Source organism: Anser anser, assembly GCF_964211835.1.
Source record: "Anser anser genome assembly, contig: HAP1_SCAFFOLD_284, whole genome shotgun sequence".
Taxonomy (NCBI): Eukaryota; Metazoa; Chordata; class Aves; order Anseriformes; family Anatidae; genus Anser; species Anser anser.
This window is the reverse complement of record NW_028153827.1, coordinates 20,594-43,826: the sequence shown is the minus strand read 5'-3', so window position 1 is coordinate 43,826 and position 23,233 is coordinate 20,594. Positions and strand designations below refer to the sequence as shown.

Here is a 23,233-nt window from a genome sequence, read left to right as displayed (position 1 = left end):
CGCAAGGTGTGCGGGAGCGTGAGGTTATGCAGGAGCGTGCAAGGGTGTGAAGGAGCGTGCAAGGGTTTGAAGGAGCGTGCAAGGGTGTGTGGGAGCGTGAAAGGCACGAGAGAGTGTGCGAGGTGTGAGAGAGAGCGTGTGAGGGCGTGCAAGAGCGTGTGAGGTGTAAGAGAGCGTGCGAGTGTGTGCAAGGTGTGTGGGAGCGTGCAAGGTGTGCGAGAGCGTGCAGGGGTGTGAAGGAGCGTGCAAGGCGTGCAAGAGCATGCAAGGCATGCGGGAGCATTTGAGGGCGTGCAAGAGCATGTGAGGTGTAAGAGTGCGAGAGCGTGCGAGGTGTGCGGGAGTGTGCAAGGCGTGCGAGAGAGTGCAAGGTGTGTGAGAGGGCGTGCAAGGTGTGTGTGAGCGTGCAAGGTGTGCAAGAGCGTGAGGGCGTGCGGGAACGTGCAAGGTGTGCGAGAGCGTGCAAGGGTGTGAGAGGGCGTGCGAGGTGTGCCAAGCCCCGCCCACCCCACCCGCGCCTCCCCCCCTCCCCATGCCTCGCCCCACCCCAAGCTCCTCCCACCCGCAAGCCACGCCCACCCACAAGCCACGCCCACCCCCAAGCCCCGCCCACCCGGAAGCCCCGCCCACCCCATCAGTGCCCCTATGCCTTGCACCACCCCAGCCCCACCCCACTCAAGCCCCTCCCACCCACAAGCCCCGCCCACCCCAAAGCCCCTCCTACGTTAAGCCACTCCCACTTAAACCCCGCCCACTCCCAAAGCCCCGCCCACTCCCAAAGCCCCGCCCACCCCATCCATGCCTCCCCCTCCCCATGCATGGCACCACCCCTAAGCCCCGCCCACTCACAAGCCCCGCCCACCCACAAGCCCCTCCCACTCCCAAAGCCCCGCCCACTCCCAAGCCCCTCCCACTCCCAAAGCCCCGCCCACTCCCAAAGCCCAGCCCACTCCCAAAGCCCCGCCCACTCCCAAGCCCCGCCCACTCCCAAAGCCCCGCCCACTCCCAAAGCCCCGCCCACTCCCCGAAGCCCCGCCCACCCCCCCAAAGCCCCATACCCCTACCTCACCCACATCAAGCCCTGCTCCACCCCAGGCCCCTCCCACCTCCAAGCCCCTCCCACCTCCAAGCCCCTCCCACCCGAAGCCCCTCCCACCCCCCGAAGCCCCGCCCACCTCGAACTCCTCGGCGATGGTGGGCCCCTCCAGGAAGAGGCGGGTGCCCAGGCAGGAGACGGGACCGAAGGTGGAGGCGAAGGCGCGGAAGTCGCCGTACACCTTGGGGTACAGCGCGGCCGACAGCAGCTCCTCGGCGCTGGGGGGGGCCCCGTCCCGCGCCCCCAGCTCCTGGCCCAGCGCCTCGAAGTCCAGGGGGGGCAGCGAGGCCCCCGGGCGCCCCTCCACCCGCGGCAGGTCCTTCAGCACCTGGATGGGGGGGAAGGATGCCGGTGTTGCCATGGCGACCGATGTCACGGCAACCGAGCCGTGGCAACCGGGCACTGGGACTCATTGCTAAGGGCTGCTGCCATGGCAACTGGCTGTAGGACCCACTGCTAAGGGCTGTTGTCATGGCAACCAGGCACTGGGACCCATTGCTAAGGGCTGCTGCCATGGCAACCGGATGCAGGATCCATTGTTAAGGGCTGTTGTCATGGCAACCGGGCACTAGGACCCGTTGCTAAGGGCTGTTGTCATGGCAACCGGGCACTAGGACCCGTTGCTGGGGCTGCTGCCATGGCAACTGGCTGTAGGACCCGTTGCTAAGGGCTGTTGTCATGGCAACTAGGCACTGGGACCCGTTGCTGGGGCTGCTGCCACGGCAACCGGCTGTAGGACCCATTGCTAAGGGCTGTTGTCATGGTAACTGGGCACTGGGACCCGTTGCTAAGGGCTGCTGCCATGGCAACCGCCTGTAGGACTCATTGCTAAGGGCTGCTGCCATGGCAACCAGGCACTAGGACCTGTTGCAGGGGCTGTTGTCTTGGCAACTGGCTGTAGGACCTGTTGCTAAGGGCTGCTGCCATAGCAACCGTCTGTAGGACCCGTTGCTAAGGGTTGTTGCCATGGCAAACAGCGCTGGTACCCGTTGCTATGCTGGGACCGTCGTCATGGCAACGAGCCCTGCCCGGCACCTCCAGCAAAGCCTCCCAGTGCCTCCCAGTCCATTCCCAGTCCCTCCCAGTGCCCCCCAGTCCTCTTTAGTCCCCTCCTAGTGCCCCCCGGTCCCTTCCCAGTGCCTTCCAGTCCCTTCCCAGTGCACCCTAGCCCATCCCAGTCCCTCCCAGTTCCCCCCAGTCCTCCCTAGTCCCCTCCCAGTGCCCTCCAGTTCCTTCCCAGTACCTCCCAGTCCCTTCCACACCCCCCCAGCACTCTCCCAGCGCCTCCCAGTCCCTTCCACCCCCCCCCAGTACCCTCCCAGTGTTCCCCAGTCCCTCCCAGCGCCCCCCAAACCCTTCCCAGTCACCCTCCAGTCCATCCCAGATCCCTCCCAGCGCTCCCAATTTCCCTCCCAGCCCCCCTTCCCAGTCCCCCTGTCCCCCCCCCACGCACCCGGGAGCGGAAGGGCTCGGGGAAGCCCCCCGGGGGGGTGCCGATGTAGCCCTGCAGGAACTCCACGACGGAGACGGGGAAGGAGAGCTCGTCCGCCCGCGCCTCCACCTCCTCGCGCGACAGCCCGTTCTGCACCATGAACTGCGCCAGGTCCCCCACCACCTTCGACGACGGCGTCACCTGCCCCCGACAGAGACCCCGCCCCCCCCCGGGCGTCACCCCGCTTGGTGTCACCCCAGGGTGTCACCCTGCCAGGGGAGGTCACCATGCTGCTGTTCCTAGCGGGAGCATCCCATAAGGAAAACCCGTGGGGGGCACCCACCCCATGGAGGGCATCCACCCCATGGAGAGCACCCACCCCATTGAGACCACCCACCCCATGGAGAGCATCCCACGAAGACCACCCACCTCATGAAGACCACCCACTCCACGGAGATCACCCATCCCACGGAGAGGATCCCACGAAGACCACCCACCCCATGGAGAGCACCCACCCCATGGAGACCACCCATCCCACAGAGATCACCCGCTCCACAAAACCATCCCACCCCACAGAGAGCGCCCACCCCAAGAAGACCATCCCATGAAGACCACCCGTTTCATGAAGACCAACCACCCCATGGAGAACACCCACCCCATGGCGAGCACCCATCCCATAAAGATCACCCACCCCATGGAGAAAACCCAACCCATGGAGAACACCCAACCCATGGAGACCATCCCCTTGAGACCACCCACCCCATGGAGGTCACCCACCCCATGGAGAGAATCCCACGAATACCATCCATCTCATGGAGACCACCCACCCCGTGAAGACCACCCATCCCATGGAGATCACCCACCCCATGAAGACCACCCCATGGAGACCGTCCCACAAACACCACCCACCCCATGGAGATCATCCCATGAACGTTACCGATCTCATGAAGACCACCCACCCCATGGAGAGCATCTATCCCGTGGAGACCATCCCACGAAGACCACCCACCCCATGAAGACCACCCATCCCATAGAGATCACCCACCCCATGGAGAGCACCCAACCCATGGAGAGCACCCAACCCATGGAGAAAACCCCATGGAGCCCAGCCCCAGCCTCACCTTAATGAGGTCCCCGAGGAGCTTGTTGGCCTCGGCGTAGGCCTTCTTCACCTCCTTGAACTTGTGGCCCAGCCCCATGGCGTGGGCCTGGAAGTGGAGGTTGGTGTACTGGCCCCCCGGGATCTCGTTCTCGTAGACGTCCGCGTTGCCCGACTTCATGGTGGCCGTGCAGTCGAAGGCGGCGTAGAGCGCCCGCGCCGCCTCCCAGTACTCGCTGTACTCGAACACCCGCTCCAGCGCGATGCCTGGGTGCGGGGAGGGGGACACGTGGGTGTTGGGGACCACGGGGACGCCAAGGTTGGGGGCCACCAGGGTTGGGAGAAGCCATGGATGGGGGGTCCAATGGGTTGGGCACGATGACGGGGCTGTGGTGGCATCAGAATGGCCGTGGTGGCGTTGCCAGGATCGTGGTGGCGTTGCCGTGGCCCTGGTGGCATCACCAGGATTGTGGTGGCATCACTACGGCCATGGGAGAATTGCCGGGATCGTGGTGGCAGTGCCATCACCACAGCGGCGTTGCCATGACCACGGTGCCACCACCATGACCGGGGTAGCACCTCCACGACCATGGTGCAACCACCATGACCTTGGTAGCATCTTCACGACCACGGTGCCACCTCCATCACCACGGTAGCATCTCCACAACCACTGTGCCACCACCATGACCACGGTAGCATCTCCATGACCATGGTGCCACCTCCATGACCACGGAAGCATCTCCAAAACCACAGTGCCACCACCATGATTTTGGTAGCATCTCCATGACTTCGGTACCACCATGACCGTGATAGCATCTCCATGACCGTGATACCACCACCATGAGCACAATACCACCAACATGACCACAGTGCCACCACCGTGACCATGGTGCCACCACCACGACCACGGTAGCATCTCCATGACTCCGATACCACCACGTCCACAGTAGCATCTCCATGACCACGGTGCCACCACCACAACCACGACACCACCACCACGACCACGATACCACCACCACGACCACGATGTCGTCACCATGAGCACGATGCCATCACCAGGAGCACAATACCACCACCACGACCACGACACCACCACCACCACCATGACATCACAACCACGACCACGACACCACCACCACGACCACGATACCACCACCACGACCACGACACCACAACCACGACCATGACACCACCACCACGACCATGATACCAACCACCAGGACCACGATACCACCACCACAACCACGGTGCCACCACCACAACCATGATACCACCTCCATGACCACGATATCACCACCACGACCACAACACCACCACCACGACCACGATACCACCACCACGACCATAACACCACCAGGACCACAATACCACCACCACGACCATGACACCATCACCAGGACCACGATACCACCACCACCACCACGATACCACCCCCACGACACCACCCCCACGACCACGCCACCACCCCCAACCACCACGGCGCCCCCTCCGTGACCCCCCCCACCACCTCGGGGGCCACCCCGTTACCTGTGTCCAGCGGGGTACCGCGGGTGCAGGCCACCAGGGCGCCCATGCTGGGCTGCGAGGTCATCCCGGCCATGGCGTCCACGGCCACGTCCACCACGTCGGCGCCGGCGTTGGCGGCCGCCAGCATGGAGGCGACGGCGGCCCCGGCGGTGTCGTGGGTGTGGATGTGCAGGGGCACGTCGGGGAAGCGCTCGCGCAGGGCCCCCACCAGCAAGCGGGCGGCCGCCGGGGTCAGCAGCCCTGCCATGTCCTGGGGACGGGATTTCGGGGTGACGGGGGGGGACCCCAAAACCCATCCCGCCCCCCCCCCGCCCCCTTCCGAGGTGTCCTGAGGGCGCGGGGATGCCGTGTTCCTGCTTCCAGACCCCTATACCCGTCCCAAGCCCCCCAGAACCCATCCCAAGCCCCCCATACCCATCCCAAACCCCCCAGGATCCCCAATTCCCCCTTCTGCCCTCCCCATACCCATCCCAAGCCTCCCCAGAACCCCCCAAGACCCCCCTCCATCCTCCCAGAACCCCCTGAACCCCCCCCAGATCCCTTCTCCGCCCCCCCACGACCCCTCAGGACCCCAAATTCCCCCTCCCAGCCCCCCAGAACCTCACCCCAAGCCCCTCAGGACCCCAAATTCCCCCTCCCAGCCCCCCACAACCTCACCCCAAGCCCCCCAATTCCCCCTCCCAGCCCCCCACAACCTCACCCCAAGCCCCTCCGGACCCCTAACTCCCCCTCCCAGCCCCCCACAACCTCACCCCAAGCCCCTCAGGACCCCAAATTCCCTCTCCCAGCCCCCCAGAACCTCACCCCAAGCCCCTCAGGACCCCAAATTCCCCCTCCCAACCCCCCAGAACCTCATTGCAAGCCCCTCCCCAAGCCCCTTCCCCATACCCCAGGGACCCCCAGCCCCCCCCCTCACCTTGATGCAGAGGATGTGGGTGCCGGCGGCCACCAGCTCGCGGGCCAGCCCCAGGTAGTAGTCAAGGCCGTACTTGGTGCGCGTGGGGTCGGCCACGTCCCCCGTGTAGGAGAGCGCGGCCTCCACCACGGCGCCCGCCCTCCCCACGGCCTCCACCCCCAGCAGGAGGTTGGGGAGGTAGTTGAGGGCGTCGAACACCCGGAAGATGTCCATGCCGTTGGCCGCCGCCACCTCGCAGAAGCTTGGGGGGGGGGGGGCGTCAGGGGGTGCCGTGAGGACCCCCCCCCCAATAAGTCCCGCCAGCCCGCGGTGGCCCCGTGTCCCTCCTCATCCTCCAGGTCCCCGTGTCCCCGTGTCTCCCCAGGTACCCCCATCTCCCCTATATCCCCATATCCCTTTATAGGCCCCAGCTCCCCATGTACCCCCAAATCCCCCATGACCCCCCATGACCCCGGGGACCCCCACATCCCCTTCAACACCCCATGTCCCCGTATGACCCCATCTCCCTATGTACTTGCACACCTTACATTCCCATATCCCTTTATATGCCCCATCTCCCCATGCACCCCCAAATCCCCCATGACCCCCCATGCCCTCATATGTCCCCAGGGACCCCCAAATCCCCTCCAACCCCCCATGTCCCCATATGACCCCATTCACCCCCACATCCCCTCGTACCCCCATGTCCCCAACTCCCCCATCTCCCCGCGTACCCCCATACCCACCCATGTCCCATCTCCTCGTGCACCCCCAAATCCCGCATGACCCCCCATGTCCCTATATGTCCCCAGGGACCCCCACATCCCCCCTGACCCCCCATGTCCCCATATGACCCCATCTCCCCCATCTCCCCATGTACCTCTATACCCCCCACGTGCCCTAACTCCCTGTGCACCCCCAAATCCCCCGTGACCCCCCATGGCCCCATACGTCCCCATTCACCCCCACATACCCTCGTACCCCCATGTCCCCATATGACCCCATCTCCCCCTCTACCCCCCTACCCCCCACATCCCCCCGTGTGCCCAATCTCCCTGTGTGCCCCCAAATCCCCAATGACCCCCCATGTCCCTATATGTCCCCATTCACCCCCACATCCCCTTGTACCCCAATGTCCCCATATGACCCCATCTCCCTGTCTACCCCCCTATCCCCCAAATCCCCCCACGTGCTCCATCTTCCCATGCACCCCCAAATCCCCCATGACCCCCCATGGCCCCATATGTCCCCATTCACCCCCACATCCCCTTGTACCCCAATGTCCCCATACGACCCCATCTCCCCGTATAACCCCCTACCCCCCAAATCCCCCCGTGTGCCCAATCTCCCTCTGCGCCCCCAAATCCCCCATGGCCCCATATGACCCCAGGGACCCCCACATCCCCCCCAACCCCCCATATGACCCCATCTCCCCCATCTCCCCATGTACCCCCATACCCCCAACGTGCCCCATCTCCTCGTGCGCCCCCGAATCCCCCATGACCCCCCATGCCCCTATATGTCCCCATTCACCCCCACATCCCCTTGTACCCCCATGTCCCCGTATGACCCCATCTCCCCATGTACCCCATATCCCTTTATATGCCCCAGCTCCCCATGTACCCCCAAATCCCCCATGACCCCCCACGACCCCAGGGACCCCCCCAGCCCCATACCGGTAGATGACGTTGTCGGGGTAGTTGGTGTAGCCGACGGCGTTGGCGCCGCGCAGCAGCATCTGGAAGGGGATGTTGGGGACCAGGCGCCGCAGCTCCCGCAGCCGCTCCCAGGGGCACTCGTGCAGGAAGCGCATGGCCACGTCGAAGGTGGCGCCTGCGGGGCGGACGGCCGGACGGCCTGCTGGGGACAAGGGGAGGGGCCTCGGAGAGCCCCGCCCCCCGTGCGAGCCCCGCCCCCTGACCCAAGCCCCGCCCCGTCGGTGCAAGCCCTGCCCCCTTGCACCAATCCCCTTGCACGCCCCGCCTCTCGTGCACAGCTCCTGTGCTCCCTGCTGCCCGTGCGAGGCCCCGCCCCCTTTAAGCCCCGCCCCCTTTAAGCCCCGCCCCCGGTGAAGCCCTACCCAGGTAAGCCCTGCCCCGGGAAGCTCCGCCCCCTCCATTAAGCCCCGCCCCTTGGCACCCATAGATGGCCACAGAGGCCACACCCCCTTAAAGCCCCGCCCCCATAGACCACGCCCCCCTTTAAGCCCCGCCCCCAGAGACCACACCCCCTTCAAAAGCCCCGCCCCCTGGTGCACCCCCAGCAGGGCCAGCCCATCAGCCACGTGCCGCTGCAGCCCCGCCCCCTGCAGAAGCCCCGCCCCTATAGGCCACACCCCTCAGAGCCCCGCCCCCTGGTGCGCCCCCAGCAGGGCTCCCAGCCAAGCGCTGCTGCAGCCCCGCCCCTCCTCAAATCCCTCGATGCCCCGCCCCTCTCAGACCCCGCCCCCTCATGCCCCGCCCCCCCTTAGACCCCGCCCACCACTCCCAGACCCCTCCTCGATGGCCTGCCCCCTCCCATGCCCCGCCCCCATGCCCCGCCCACCCACCACATGCCCCGCCCCCGATGCACCACCCACTCCCAGACCCCGCCCCTCCTCCCAGGCCCCGCCCACCCATTCCAGGCCCCGCCCACCACTAGCCCCCAGGCCCCGCCCCCAGACCCCTTCTTGATGCCCTGCCCCCTCCCAGGCCCCGCCCCCCTCCTACCAGGCCCCGCCCCCCTCCTCCCAGGCCCCGCCCCCCTCCTACCAGCCCCCGCCTCCCCTCCCAGGCCACGCCCCCCTCCTCCCAGGCCCCGCCCCCTCCCACCAGGCCCCGCCCTTTCTCCCAGACCCCGCCCCCTCCTCCCAGACCCCGCCCCCTCCTCCCAGACCCCGCCCCCTCCTCCCAGACCCCGCCCACCTCCTCCCAGGCCCCGCCCCCCTCCTCCCAGGCCACGCCCCCCTCCTCCCAGGCCACGCCCCCCTCCTCCCAGGCCCCTTCCATGCCCCACCCCAGGCCCCGCCCACCCCTCCCAGGCCCCGCCCCCTCCTCCCAGGCCCCACCCCCTCCCACCAGGCCCCGCCCCCTCCCACCAGGCCCCGCCCCCTCATCCCAGGCCCCACCCCCCTCCTCCCAGGCCCCGCCCCCCTCCCACCAGGCCCCGCCCCCTCCTCCCAGGCCCCGCCCACCCCTCCCAGGCCCCGCCCACCCCTCCCAGGCCCCGCCCCCTTCCTCCCAGGCCCCGCCCCCTTCCTCCCAGACCCCGCCCCCCTCCCACCAGGCCCCGCCCCCTCCCACCAGGCCCCGCCCCCTCCCACCAGGCCCCGCCCCCTCCCACCAGGCCCCGCCCCCCGACCTCCCCAGGTCTCCATGCTGCAGAGGGGGCCGAGGGCGTGCGCCACGAAGGGGGCGACGCGCGCCAGGTCGCGGGTGCGGACGCGGGTGGCCAGCAGGGACTGGTGGGCGTCGCGGAACGTCGTGTCCGTCAGCAGCAGCCCCCGGTGCGCCCGCAGCGCCCGCGCGAAGCCCCCCGGCCCCTCGCGGGACAGCACCTCCCGCAGCCCCGCCGGGGGCGGCCCTGGGGGCGGGGACATGGGGGGGGGGGGAAGGGGGGTGTCACTATGGGGGGTCACTATGGGGATTATAATGGGGGGGGTCACCATGGGGTTGGTACTGGGGGGGGTCACCACGGGGATTATAATGGGGGGGGTCACCATGGGGAGGGGGTCACCATGGGGATGGTACTAGGGGGGGTCACCATTGGGATTATAATGGGGGGGGTCACCATGGGGAGGGGGGTCACCATGGGGATGATACTGGGGGGGGGGTCACCATGGGGCTTATAATGGCCATGGGGATTGTACTGGGGGGGGGGTCACCATGGGGATTATATTGGGGGGGGGTCATCATGGGGAGGGGTCACCATGGGGATTATAATGGGGGGGGTCATCATGGGGAGGGGGTCACCATGGGGATTGTACTGGGGGGGGGTCACCATGGGGAGGGGGTCACCATGGGATTGTACTGGGGGGGGGGGTCACCATGGGGATTATAATGGGGGGTCACTATGGGGATGATACTGGGGGGGGGGTCACCATGGGGAGGGGGTCACCATGGGGATTGTACTAGGGGGGGTCACCATGGGGGGGATCAACATGGGGATGATACTGGGGAGGGGGTCACCATGGGGATTATAATGGGGGGGGTCACCATGGGAGGGGTCACTATGGGGATTGTACTGGGGGGGGTCACCATGGGGAGGGGGTCACCATGGGATTATAATGGGGGGGGTCACCATAGGGATGGTACTGGGGGGGGGTCATCATGGGGTTGGTACTGGGGGGGGTCACCATGGAGAGAGGGTCACCATGGGGATTATAATGGGGGGGGGTCACCATGGGGGGTCACCATGGGGATTTGTTTTCTTTTGGGGGGGGGGGCACCCCAAGGCGGAGGTCACCATGGGGATTTTGGGGGGGGGGGGGGTCACCATGGGGGGGGGTCACCATGGGGAGGGGGTCACCATGGGGATGGTACTGGGGGGGGGGGGGCACCATGGGAGGGGGTCACCATGGGGATTGTACTGGGGGGGGTCACCATAGGAATTATAATGGGGGGGTCACCATGGGAGGGGGTCACCATGGGGATTATAATGGGGAGGGGGGGTCACCATGGGAAGGGGGTCACCGTAGGGATTATAATGGGGGGGGGTCACCATGGGGATTTCTTTTGGGGAGGGTTCACCATGGGGAGGGTCTCCCTGGGGATTTGTTTTTTTGGGGGGGGGGGACACCCCAACCCACAGAGCGCCCGTCGACCCGCTTTGTGGTGCTGAGCGTGTGCATGGCGCGGGCGTGAGGCGTGCATGCCCCCCCCCCCCCCCAAAAATCACACCCCCCTTATGCCCCCCCCCCAAACCAGGAGGGTCCCACGGAACCCAAATGCACCCCCCCCACCCGGAGGACCCCTGTGGGACCCCCCCCGAAGATCTCCCCTCTGTGCCCCCCCCCCCCCCAATAAGGACCCCTATGGGACCCCCCCCCAAGACCGCCCCCCTCCAAGGAGGACCCCTATAGGACCCCCCCCCCCACGAAGACCCTATGGGACCCTCAGCCCCCCCCCGTCCCCACTCACCCATGGGCACGGGGGGGGGCACGGGCTCCACCAGCGCCGCTTTGGCCTTGACGGGCAGGGGGGTGCTGGGGCCGTTCACCATCACGTGGCCTGGGGGGGGGCACCTGGTCAGGACTCTTAAGGGACCCCCCCCCCCCCAAGAGACCCTCCCCCAGGACCCCCCCAGACTTCCTCAGGACCCCCCCAGGCCCCCCGAAACCCACCCAGAACCCCCCCAAACCCCCTCAGGCCCCCCCCCGAGGCCCCCCCAGACCCCCTCAGAACCCCCCCAAACCCCCCCAGACCCCCTCAGAACTCCCCCCAAACCCCCTCGGCCCCCCCCGGCCCCCCCAGACCCCCTCAGAACCCCCCCCCCAAACCCCCCCAGACCCCCTCAGAACCCCCCCAAACCTCCCCAGACCCCCTCAGAACTCCCCCCAAACCCCCTCGGCCCCCCCCGGCCCCCCCAGACCCCCTCAGAACCCCCCCCCAAACCCCCCCAAACCCCCCCAGACCCCCTCAGAACCCCCCCAGACCCCCTCAGAACCCCCCCAAACCCCCTCGGCCCCCCCCCAGGCCCCCCCAGACCCCCTCAGAACCTCCCCAGGCCCCCTCGAGCCCCCCCCAGGCCCCCCCAGAACCTCCCCAGACCCCTCAGAACCCCCCCAACCCCCCCCAGAACCTCCCCAAACCCCCTCAGAACCCCCCCAGACCCCCTCAGAACCCCCCCAAGCCCCTCAGGCCCCCTCAGAACCCCCCCAAACCCCCTCAGAACCCCCCCAACCCCCCCCAGAACCTCCCCAGACCCCCTCAGAACCCCCCCAGACCCCCCCAGACCCCCCAGAACCTCCCCAGACCCCCTCAGAACCCCCCCAAACCCCCCAGACCCCCTCAGAACCTCCCCAGACCCCCTCAGAACCCCCCCAAACCCCCTCGGGCCCCCTCAGAACCTCCCCAGACCCCCTCAGGACCCCCCCCGGACCCCCCCCCCGGGACCCCCACCCAGGTAGTGGAGCAATTTCTGGGCCCGGTTCTGGCTGGGCTGCAGGTGGAAGAGCTCGGGGTTCTCGTCGATGAACTGGGTGTCGACGGCGCCGCCCAGGAACTGGGGGTGCGCCAGGACGTTCTGCAGGAACGGGATGTTCGTCTGCCAGAGACGGCGCCGCCGGCGTGAGCGGACCCTCGTGCAACGCACCACGGGCCGAGCAACACCCCCCACACCCCCCCTTGTGCAACGCACGGGGTGCTGAGCAGCTCCCCCAGCTCCCCTGTGCGTTGCACGAGAGCCCCCCCAGTTCCCCTGTGCGTTGCACGAGACCTCTCCCAGTTCCCCCGTGCATCGCACGAGGACCCCCAGCTCCCCTGTGCATTGCACGAGAGCCCCCCCGGTTCCCCTGTGCATTGTACAAGGATCCCCAGCTCCCCTGTGCATTGCACGAGACCCCCCCCCAGTTCCCCTGTGTATTGCACAAGGACCCCCAGTTCCCCCGTGCATTGCACGAGGACCCCCAGTTCACCTGTGCATTGCATGAGGACCCCCAGCTCCCCTGGGCATTGCACGAGAGCCCCCCCAGTTCCCCCGTGCATTGCACGAGGACCCCCAGCTCCCCTGGGCATTGCACGAGAGCCCCCCCAGTTCCCCCGTGCATTGCACGAGAGCCCCCCCAGTTCCCCCGTGCATTGCACGAGAGCCCCCCCAGTTCCCCCGTGCATTGCACGAGGACCCCCAGTTCACCTGTGCATTGCACGGGGACCCCCAGTTCACCTGTGCATTGCATGGGGACCCCCAGCTCCCCCGTGCATTGCACGAGAGCCCCCCCGGTTCCCCCTTGCATTGCACGAGGACCCCCAGTTCACCTGTGCATTGCATGAGGACCCCCAGCTCCCCTGGGCATTGCACGAGAGCCCCCCCAGTTCACTTGTGCATTGCACGAGGACCCCCAGCTCCCCTGTGTGTTGCACGAGACCCACCCCCAGTTCCCCTGTGTATTGCACAAGGACCCCCAGTTCCCCCGTGCATTGCACGAGGACCCCCAGTTCACCTGTGCATCACACGAGGACCCCCAGCTCCCCTGTGCATTGCACAAGGACCCCCAGCCCCATCACGCATTGCACGAGAGCCCCCCCAGCTCCCCCGTGCATTGCACGAGGATCCCCAGCTCCCTTGGGCGTTGCACAAGAGCCCCCCAGCTCCCCTGGGCATTGCACGAGGACCCCCCCCAGCTCCCCTGGGCATTGCACGAGGACCCTCAGTTCCCCTGTGCATTGCACGAGAGCCCCCCCAGCTCCCCTGTGCATTGCATGAGAGTCCCCCCCTCGCAAAGCCCCCCCACCCCATTGTGCATTGCACGAGGATTCCCCCCACTCCATCGTGCATTCCACCAGGACCCCCCCTGCCCCTCCCAGAGCCCCCCAACGCCACCGTGCATCGCACCAGGACCCCCCTCCCTCATTGTGCATCGCACCAGGACCCCCCCCCCCCCCCCAACCCCTCTCGGAGCCCCCCCAAGACCACCATGCATCGCACCAGGACTCCCGCACCCCTCCCAGAGCCCCCCCAACAACATCGTGCATTGCACCACGACCCCCCCCACTCCATCGTGCATTGCACCAGGCCCCCCCCCCGTGCTCACCCCCCCCCCCGCCCCCCCACCTTGACGCCGCGGATGCGGAACTCGGCCAGCGCCCTCCTCATCTTGGCGGCGGCGGCGGGCTGGTCGGGGCCGTGCGCCACCACCTTGACCAGCAGCGAGTCGTAGTGGGGCGAGATCAGGGCGCCCTGGAACGCCGAGGCCCCGTCCAGGCGGATCCCCATCCCCTCGCCGCTCCGGAACACCTGCGGAACGTATAGGGTCCCCTATGGATTCCATACGGCGCCCCTACGGATTCCATACGGCGCCCCTACGGCTCCGTATGGCCCCCAAAGGGCGCCCTCGTGGATTTGCACGGGCACCTGCAGACCCTGCGTCACCCCTACGCCACCCTAAAAAGCCTGGTGGAGGCACTTATAGCCTCTATACGGTGCCATACAGCCCCCCTATAGCCTCATATGGGTGCCCCTAGACCCTATATGGCCCCAAAGGGCGCCCTCGTGGATTTTCACGGGCACCTGCAGACCTTGCGTCACCCCTACGCCACCCTAAAAAGCCTGGTGGAGGCGCTTATAGCCCTATACGGTCCCATACAGCCCCCCTATGGCCTCATATAGGTGCCCCTAGACCCTATATGGCCCCAAAGGGTGTCCGTGTGGATTTACACGGGCATCTGCAGATCCAGTGTCACCCCTATGCCACCCTAAAAAGCTTGGTGGAGGCACTTATAGCCCCTATACGGTGCCATACAGCCCCCCTATGGCCTCATATGGGTGCCCCTAGACCCTATATAGCCCCCAAAGGGCGCCCTCGTAGATTTTCATGGGCACCTGCAGACCCTGCGTCACCCCTACGCCACCCTAAAAAGCCTGGTGGAGGCGCTTATAGCCCCTATACGGTCCCATACAGCCCCCCTATGGCCTCATATAGGTGCCCCTAGACCCTATATGGCCCCAAAGGGTGTCCGTGTGGATTTACACGGGCATCTGCAGATCCAGTGTCACCCCTATGCCACCCTAAAAAGCTTGGTGGAGGCACTTATAGCCCCTATACGGTGCCATACAGCCCCCCTATGGCCTCATATGGGTGCCCCTAGACCCTATATAGCCCCCAAAGGGCGCCCTCGTGGATTTTCATGGGCACCTGCAGACCTTGCGTCACCCCTACGCCACCCTAAAAAGCCTGGTGGAGGCACTTATAGCCCTATACGGTGCCATACAGCCCCCCTATAGCCTCATATAGGTGCCGCTAGACCCTATGTAGCCCCAAAGAGTGCCCTCGTGGATTTGCACGGGCACCTGCAGACCCTGCGTCACCCCTACGCCACCCTATAAAGCCTGGTGGAGGCACTTATAGCCTCTATACGGTGCCATACAGCCCCCCTATAGCCTCATATAGGTGCCCCTAGACCCTATATAGCCCCAAAGGGCGTCCTCGTGGATTTTCACGGGTACCTGCAGACCGTGCGTTGCCCCTACGACACCCTAAAAAGCCTGGTGGAGGCACTTATAGCTCCTATATGGTCCCACACAGCCCCCCTATAGCCTCATATGGGTGCCCCTAGACCCTATATGGCCCCAAAGGGCACCCGCGTGGATTTGCAGACCCCATGTCACCCCTGTGTCACCCTGACAAGCCTGGTGGAAGCGCTTATAGACCCTATACAGTCCCATACAGCCCCCCTGTAGCCTCATATAGGTGCCCCTAGACCCTACACAGCCCCATACAGCCCATAGGTGTCCCCGCACACCCTCCCAAAAGCACCTGTTAACCCTATACTGTCCCACATAGCCTCTGTAGGGCCCTATATGGCCTCTTAGGAGCACCTACAGGTCTCATACGGTCCTCTATAGGCCCCTATATAGTCTTGTGTGGTATCTACAACCATTATACATTTTCTAAATATCTCTATTTGGCTTTATATGGCTCTACATCACGTCTATATGGCTTTATGTGCCCTTACACATACAGCTATGATTCTATATGGTCCCTGTTCAGCCTTATATGAGCACCCACGCTCTCTCCAAGGACCTACACTTCCAACTATGGCACCTATACAGCTTCATACACATCTCCACAGCACCTATAGAACCTCAAATGTGCCCTTGTGGCTCGCGTATGGACCCTGTAACGCTCTTACACAGCACCTATAGGACCTTAGGTGTATCTCTGGGGCTTGCGTATGGACCCTACATCGCTCGCACACGCCCCTATGGCTCCTATAGGGCCCCTTCACAGCCTCGCCTGCACCCTATGGCTTTTAGGGGGCCCTAAGTGGTTCTGTACACGCACCTACGTTCATTATACGTGATATAGGAGTTTGCATATATAGCAGCGTCCCTTACATGACTGTATAGGGGGGTCCTACAGTTCCCCTATAACTTTTCGTGCTCTCACCCGCATCCTCCCCCGTGCTCTCCCCCCTCTTCCCACGTGGCTACAAGCCCCTATAGGGCCCCGAACGCCCCTATAAGGTCCCATAGGGTCCCATATAGGGTCCCACATGGTCCCATATAGGGTCCCATAGGGTCCCATAGGATCCCATATAGGATCCCATATAGGGTCCCATATAGGGTCCCATAGGATCCCATATAGGGTCCCATATAGGGTCCCATAGTATCCCATAGGATTAGGGTCCCATATAGGGTCCCCTAGGATCCCATATAGGGTCCCCTAGGATCCCATAGGGTCCCACAGAGGGTCCCATAGGATCCCATATAGGGTCCCATAGGACCCCATAGGGTCTCATATAGGGTCCCATATAGGGTCCCATATAGGGTCCCATAGGATCCCATATAGGGTCCCATAGTATCCCATAGGATTAGGGTCCCATATAGGGTCCCCTAGGATCCCCTAGGGTCCCCTAGGATCCCATATAGGGTCCCCTAGGATCCCATAGGGTCCCATAGAGGGTCCCATAGGATCCCGTAGGGTCCCATATAGGATCCCATAGGGTCCCATAGGGTCCCATATAGGGTCCCATAGGATCCCATAGGATTAGGGTCCCATAGGACCCCATAGGGTCTCATATAGGGTCCCATATAGGATCCCATATAGGGTCCCATAGGATCCCATATAGGGTCCCATATAGGGTCCCATAGGGTCCCATATAGGGTCCCATAGTATCCCATAGGATTAGGGTCCCATATAGGGTCCCCTAGGATCCCATAGGGTCCCATAGAGGGTCCCATAGGATCCCATAGAGGGTCCCATAGAGGGTCCCACAGGATCCCATATAGGGTCCCATAGGATCCCATAGGATTAGGGTCTCATAGGACCCCATAGGGTCTCATATAGGGTCCCATATAGCGTCCCATATAGGGTCCCATAGGATCCCATATAGGGTCCCATATAGGGTCCCATATAGGGTCCCACAGGGTCCCATAGAGGGTCCCATAGTATCCCATGGGATTAGGGTCCCATATAGGGTCCCCTAGGATCCCATAGGGTCCCATATAGGGTCCCCTAGGATCCCATATAGGGTCCCGTAGGATCCCATAGGATTAGGGTCCCATAGGACCCCATAGGGTCTCATATAGGGTCCCATATAGGGTCCCATAGTATCAGGGTCCCATATAGGGTCCCATAGGATCCCATATAGGGTCCCATAGGATCCCATAGGATTAGGGTCCCATAGGACCCCATAGGGTCTCATATAGGGTCCCATATAGGGTCCCATAGTATCAGGGTCCCATATAGGGTCCCCTAGGATCCCATATAGGGTCCCCTAGGATCCCATATAGGGTCCCCTAGGAGGTCCCATAGGACCCCATAGGGTCCCATAGGGCCCCATATAGGGTCCCAGAGGGTACCTCGATGCGGCCGGTGTCGGGCTGGAAGGCGCGGGCGGGGTCCTCGGTGGTGACGCGGCACTGGATGGCGCAGCCGTGCACCCGCACGCTCTCCTGCCGCAGCCCCAGCTCGGGCAGCGAGCGCCCGGCCGCCACCAGCAGCTGAGCCTGCACCAGGTCCACCCTGCGGGGGGGGGGGGGGCACACGTCAGGGGGGGCCACGTCGCGTGAACCCACCCCCCCGACCCTATACGGCCCCGGACAGCCGGGGCGGGGAGCGCCTGCGACCCTCATGGGAACCCCAAAAGCGTCCTGGGGACCCCCCCTCTGCGCTCCAAGACCTGCCCCCCCCCCGACCTGCCCCCCCCCCTAATTGTTGGCACCCCAGTATAAAGGGGTCGGGGGGGGGGTCACAGGTGAGGGGGGGCCCTTAAATTCCCCCTAAACCCCCCACCCTCCTGAAGACCCCAAAACCCGTGCGCCCCCCCCAACCCCCCCCACACCTCCCAAAGACCCCATTTCCCCCCCATATCCCCCCCCATACCCCCCAAAAAACCCCAACCCCCCGTGCTCCCCGACCCCACCCCGCTCCCCCTTAAAGACCCCAAAATCTGGGTGCCCCCCCCAACCCCCCCATAGCCCCCAAAACCCTTCCCCCCCCCTCCAACCCCCCCCCAAAGACCCCATTTCCCCCCCATATCCCCCCCATACCCCCCCAAAAACCCCAACCCCCCGTGCTCCCCGACCCCACCCCGCCCCTCCCTGGGGACCCCCGCCCCCCGGTGCCCCCCCCGGTGCCCCCCCCCCGGTGCCCCCCCCCGCGCTCACCCCGTGATCTCCTCGGTCACCGTGTGCTCCACCTGCAGCCGCGAGTTGACCTCGATGAAGTAGTGCCCCCCCGCCCGGTCCACCAGGAACTCCACCGTCCCCGCGTTCTCGTAGCCCACCTGCGCGACCCCGTAAGCGACTTGGGGACCCCCCCCCCCCCCCAAAAAAAAAAATCCCACAGGTCGATCCCATCCTCCCCCATCCCCGGGAGACCCCCCCCCAAACCACCCAGGATCCCAAAACCCCAGGGACCCCCCCCAAACCACCCAGGATCCCAAAACCCCAAGGACCCCCCCCCCCAAACCACCCAGGATCCCAAAACCCCAAGGACCCCCCCCCCAAACCACCCAGGATCCCAAAACCCCAGGGACCCCCCCCACTGGGGTCTCCCCCACTGCCAGGGTCCCACGGAGCACCCCGATTCCTGAATCCCCCCCCCCCCCAAATCCTAAACCCCCCCCGAAATCCTACACCCCCCCCCAAATCCTGAATCCTTCCCCAAATCCTGAATCCCCCCCCAAATCCCACATCCCCCCCATCCCCGAATCCCCCCCTCAACTCCTACCTCCCCCCCAAATCCCAAATCCCCCCCCAAATCCTACATCCCCCCCCCCCCCAAAAAAAACCCCAAGACCCCCACTTCCGACCCCTTCCCCCCCAAGCCCCCCCAGGACCCCCAATTCCAAACCCCCGAACCCCTCAACCCCTCTCTATGGGTGGGACGGGCGCAGCCCCCCCTAATCCCCCCGGACCCCTGGACCCCCCCAGACCCCCCCAACCCCCCCAGACCCCCCCAGACCCCCTCAGCCCCCCCCCCCCAGACCCCCCCAGACCCCTCAGCCCCCCCAGACCTCCCCAAACCCCCCCAGGACCCCCAGGCAACACAGACAGCATCCTCAACCAACCCCTCTCTACCGGTGGGATGGCCGCAGCCCCCCCCAATTCCCCGGCCCCCTGGACCCCCCCAACCCCCTGGACCCCCCCGGACCCCCTCAGCCCCCCCCCAGACCCCCCCAGACCCCCCCAGCCCCCCCAAACCCCCCCCAGGACCCCCAGGCGACGCAGACAGCATCCTCAACCAACCCCTCTCTACCGGTGGGATGGACGCAGCCCCCCCAATTCCCCGGCCCCCTGGACCCCCCCAACCCCCTGGACCCCCCCGGACCCCCTCAGCCCCCCCCCAGACCCCCCAGACCCCCCAGCCCCCCCAAACCCCCCCCAGGACCCCCCAGGCGACGCAGACAGCATCCTCAACCAACCCCTCTCTACCGGTGGGATGGACGCAGCCCCCCCTGCATCCCTGGACCCCCCCAGACCCCCCCAACCCCCTGGACCCCCCCCCAGACCCCCTCAGCCCCCCCCCCCCGGACCCCCCCAGACCCCTAACCCCCCCCCAGGACCCCCCCAGACCCCCAAACCCCCCCAGACCTGCCAGGCAATGGGGATGGCATCCTTGGCCAACCCTTCTCTACCGGTGGGATGGCTGCAGCCCCCCCCAATTCCCCGGCCCCCTGGCCCCCCCAGCCCCCTGGCCCCCCCCCCGGACCTGCCGGGCGATGCGGACGGCGTCGTCGGCCAGGCGGGCGCGGAGCTGGGGGGCGAGGCGGGCGGCGGGGGCGATCTCGACGACCTTCTGGTGGCGGCGCTGGATGGAGCAGTCGCGCTCGTAGAGGTGCACCACGTTCCCGTGCTGGTCCCCTGCGGGGGGGGGGGGGGGCAAATAAAAAAAAATCGGGGGGGGGGGGGCGGTCAGCATCCAGGAACCGGTCCCCGTAACACCCCCCCACACCCCAAACTGGACTGTTTCGGCCCCCCCCCCAGTACCCAGGGGGTCAGCACCGAGGGAGGAGGGGGCCCACGCGCCCCGTAAAGCCCCATGGCCCCCCCCACAGCCCCCCCGTAAACCCCCATGGCCCCCCCCCATAGCCCCCCCGTAAACCCCCATGGCCCCCCCCCCACAACCCCACAAACCCGCATGCCCCCCCCATAACCCCCTCATAAACCCCCATGGCCCCCCCATAACCCCCCCATAACCCCCCCAGACCCCCCCCATAACCCCCCAAGCCCCCCCCCAACCACCCCATAACCCCCCCAGACCCCCCCCATAACCCCCCAGGTTCCCCCCATAACCCCCCAGACCCCCCCCAACCACCCCATAACCCCCCCAGGCCCCCCCCATAACCCCCCAGCCCCCCCCCAACCACCCCATAACCCCCCCAGGCCCCCCCCCATAACCCCCCCATAACACCCCCCCAACCCCCCCATAACCCCCAGGCCCCCCACCCTTGCCCCTGTGCCCCCCACCCCGGACTTTTCGCCCCCCCCCCGCCCCCTCCAGCACCCAGGGGGCTCAGCACCGAGGGCTGAGGGTCCCGTGCCCCCCCCCCCAATCCCACAAACCCCCATGGCCCCCCCCATAACCCCCTCATAAACCCCCATGGCCCCCCCATAACCCCCCCAACCACCCCATAACCCCCCCATAACCCCCCCAAGCCCCCCACCCTTGCCCCTGTGCCCCCCACCCCAGACTTTTCGCCCCCCCCCCAGCACCCATGGGGCTCAGCACCGAGGGCTGAGGGTCCCGTGCCCCCCCCCCGGCCCCCCCCCGTACCCAGGATCTGGACCTCGATGTGGCGGGGGCGCTCGATCAGCTTCTCCACGAAGAGCGCCCCGTCCCCGAAGGCCGCCAGGGCTTCCGACGAGGCGCGGGTGAAGCTCTCCTCCAGCTCCTGCGCCCAACGGCACCCATGGGTGCCCCCCCCCGCCGAGGGTGGGGGGGGCGCCCCCCCCCCCAATCCCCTCCCCACCCCGGGTGCTTCGGTGTCCCCAGCCACCAGCCAACCGGGTGCCCCCCTGGACACTCGGGTGCCCCCCCCCGACACTTGGGTGCCCCCTGGATATTTGGGTGCCCCCCCCCCCCTTGGGTGTCACCCCTGGGTGCCCCCCCCCCAAGGTTTGGGGCCACCTGGGTGCCCCCCCAGCCACCTGGGTCCCCCCCAGACACTTGGGTGCCCCCTGGATATTTGGGTGCCCCCCCCCCGGGTGTCACCCCTGGGTGCCCCCCCTCTAAGGTTTGGGGCCACCTGGGTGCCCCCCCCAGACACTTGGGTGCCCCCCTGGGTGTCACCCCTGGGTGCCCCCCCCCAAGGTTTGGGGCCACCTGGGTCCCTCCTGGATACCTGGGTGCCCCCCCCAAGACACTTGGGTGCCCCCTGGATATTTGGGTGCCCCCCCCCGGGTGTCACCCCTGGGTGCCCCCCCCCCCCCGATCCCCTCCCGCCCCCGGGGTGTCCCCAGCCACCAACCAACTGGGTGCCCCCTGGACACTCGGGTGCCCCCCCCCAGACACTTGGGTGCCCCCCCCTCCCTGGTGTCACCCTTGGGTGCCCCCCCTCTAAGGTTTGGGGCTACCTGGGTGCCGCCCCCCCCCACACACCTGGGTCCCTCCTGGACACTTGGGTGCCCCCCCCCAGACACTTGGGTGCCCCCTGGATATTTGGGTGCCCCCCCCCCCCCCCAGGTGTCACCCCTGGGTGCCCCCCCCCAAGGTTTGGGGCCACCTGGGTGCCCCCCCACCCACCTGGGTCCCTCCTGGATACCTGGGTGCCCCCCCCCCCAGACACTTGGGTGCCGCCTGGATATTTGGGTGCCCCCCACCTTGGGTGTCACCCCTGGGTGCCCCCCCCCCCCCAAGGTTTGGGGCCACCTGGAAGCCCCCCCCTCACAACCAGTCGTCCCCCCCCCCCCGCCACCAGGGTGCCCCCCACCCACCCACTCGAGTCCCTCCTGGACATTTGGGTCCCCCCCCGCCCCCAGCCACCTGGGTGCCCCCCCCATTAAGGCCCCCCCCCCCAGCCACCTGGGTGCCCCCCACCCACTTGGGTGCCCCCCCCAAGGACTTCATGCCCCCACCCCCCCCCACCCCCCGAATCCCCTCCCTACACCAGGACCACAGGAGGGGGGGGGGTGCCGGGGGTGTCCCCATGGGGTCGGGGGGGGGGGGTTATGGGTGGGGGGGGGTACCTCAGGGGCGCGGACGACGCGCATGCCGCGCCCCCCCCCGCCGTGGGCGGCCTTGAAGATGACGGGGAAGCCCACCCGGAGGGCGAAGTCCCGAGCCTCGGCCAGATCCGCACCGGCGCCGCCGTCCCCGGGACCACCGGCACCCCTGGGTGCCCCCGGTCAGCGCGGCCGCGACGGGACACGGTCTGTGTCCCCCCCCGTCCCCCCCCCTCCATAAAAATCCCCCCCCCACCCCCCCCAGCCCTCCCAAACCCCTCCAATAGCTCCAAACCCTTCCCATGTCCTTGCAGCCCCCTTACCCCCCCCATAACCCCCATAACCCCCTTACCCCCCCCATAACCCCCTTACCCCCCCATAACCCCTTACCCCCCCATAATCCTTAACCCCCCCATAACCCCCCCATAACACCTTAACCCCCCCATAACCCTTTAACCCCCCATAACCCCCCCATAACCCCCTTACCCCCCATAACCCTTTAACCCCCCCATAACCCCCCCATAACCCCCTTACCCCCCCATAACCCTTTAACCCCCCCATAACCCCCCCATAACACCCTTAACCCCCCCATAACCCTTTAACCCCCCCATAACCCCCCCATAACCCCCTTACCCCCCCCATAACCCTTTAATCCCCCCATAACCCCCCCATAACACCCTTAACCCCACCCAACCCCTTTAATCCCCCCATAACCCCCCCATAACACCCTTAACCCCCCCATAACCCTTTAACCCCCCCATAACCCCCCCCATAACACCCTTAACCCCCCCAACCCCTTTAACCCCCCCATAACCCCCCCATAACACCCTTAACCCCCCCCAACCCCCCCAACCCCCCCATAAACCCCTTAACCCCCCA

General features: G+C 66.3%; 1 protein-coding gene across 1 annotated transcript in view; it reads right to left on the bottom strand.

Annotated features, from left to right (window-relative positions):
- PC (pyruvate carboxylase) overlaps window positions 1-22,521 on the bottom strand; it is a gene marked incomplete at its 3' end in the record, with an annotated part of 23,729 nt that extends 1,208 nt beyond the window's left edge. Inside the window, exons 1-15 of the mRNA XM_083853668.1 lie at window positions 22,379-22,521; window positions 20,967-21,084; window positions 19,902-20,053; window positions 18,356-18,474; window positions 17,549-17,711; window positions 13,799-13,981; window positions 12,148-12,292; window positions 11,167-11,256; window positions 9,389-9,610; window positions 7,726-7,882; window positions 6,071-6,311; window positions 5,155-5,404; window positions 3,650-3,894; window positions 2,550-2,729; window positions 1,157-1,424 (exon numbers count right to left, since the gene is read on the bottom strand). Coding sequence (XP_083709794.1) covers window positions 1,157-1,424; window positions 2,550-2,729; window positions 3,650-3,894; window positions 5,155-5,404; window positions 6,071-6,311; window positions 7,726-7,882; window positions 9,389-9,610; window positions 11,167-11,256; window positions 12,148-12,292; window positions 13,799-13,981; window positions 17,549-17,711; window positions 18,356-18,474; window positions 19,902-20,053; window positions 20,967-21,084; window positions 22,379-22,402 — 2,557 coding nt within the window. The 5' untranslated portion in view covers window positions 22,403-22,521. The remainder of the gene's footprint in view (window positions 1-1,156; window positions 1,425-2,549; window positions 2,730-3,649; window positions 3,895-5,154; window positions 5,405-6,070; window positions 6,312-7,725; window positions 7,883-9,388; window positions 9,611-11,166; window positions 11,257-12,147; window positions 12,293-13,798; window positions 13,982-17,548; window positions 17,712-18,355; window positions 18,475-19,901; window positions 20,054-20,966; window positions 21,085-22,378) is intronic.
- Between the last annotated feature and the right edge of the window lie 712 nt (window positions 22,522-23,233).